Genomic DNA, 416 nt, shown 5'->3' with positions numbered 1-416 from the left:
CGTGCCCTGCCCTGCCCTGCCCTGCCCCACCTGCCCCGCGCCGCCCCGCGTCCCGCCTGACCTTCGTCCTCCGCCGAGGTCTCGTGGCCCTCGGGCCCCTTGCCCGGGCTGCCCCCCTTGCTCCGCCCCGCGTCACCCTCCTCCTCGTCCTCGTCCTCGCTCTTGTTGCGGGGGGCCCAGGTCATCTTGTTCTCCTTCTTGAGCCGGCGCCGGGCGTTGGCGAACCAGGTGGAGACCTGCGTGAGGGTCATCTTGGTGATGATGGCCAGCATGATCTTCTCGCCCTTGGTGGGGTAGGGGTTCTTGCGGTGCTCCTGCAGCCAGGCCTTGAGCGTGCTGGTGGTCTCCCGCGTGGCGTTCTTCCTGCGTGTGCCCCCGTCCATCGTGCCGTACCTGCAGTTCGCGAGACACAACGG

At 69.5% G+C, this 416-nt stretch overlaps 1 protein-coding gene across 1 annotated transcript in view; it reads right to left on the bottom strand.

The window, feature by feature from the left end:
* Window positions 1-390, bottom strand: part of IRX2 (iroquois homeobox 2) — a 2,585-nt gene extending 2,195 nt beyond the window's left edge. The window contains exon 1 of the mRNA XM_025205393.1: window positions 62-390. Within this exon, the coding sequence (XP_025061178.1) occupies window positions 62-383 (322 nt within the window). The 5' untranslated portion in view covers window positions 384-390. The remainder of the gene's footprint in view (window positions 1-61) is intronic.
* Window positions 391-416: the final 26 nt, after the last annotated feature.

This window comes from Alligator sinensis, unplaced genomic scaffold (genome assembly GCF_000455745.1).
Source record: "Alligator sinensis unplaced genomic scaffold, ASM45574v1 scaffold126_1, whole genome shotgun sequence".
Lineage (NCBI taxonomy): Eukaryota > Metazoa > Chordata > Crocodylia > Alligatoridae > Alligator > Alligator sinensis.
The sequence above is the reverse complement of the archived record's forward strand: the minus strand, read 5'-3'. Positions and strand labels throughout refer to the sequence as shown.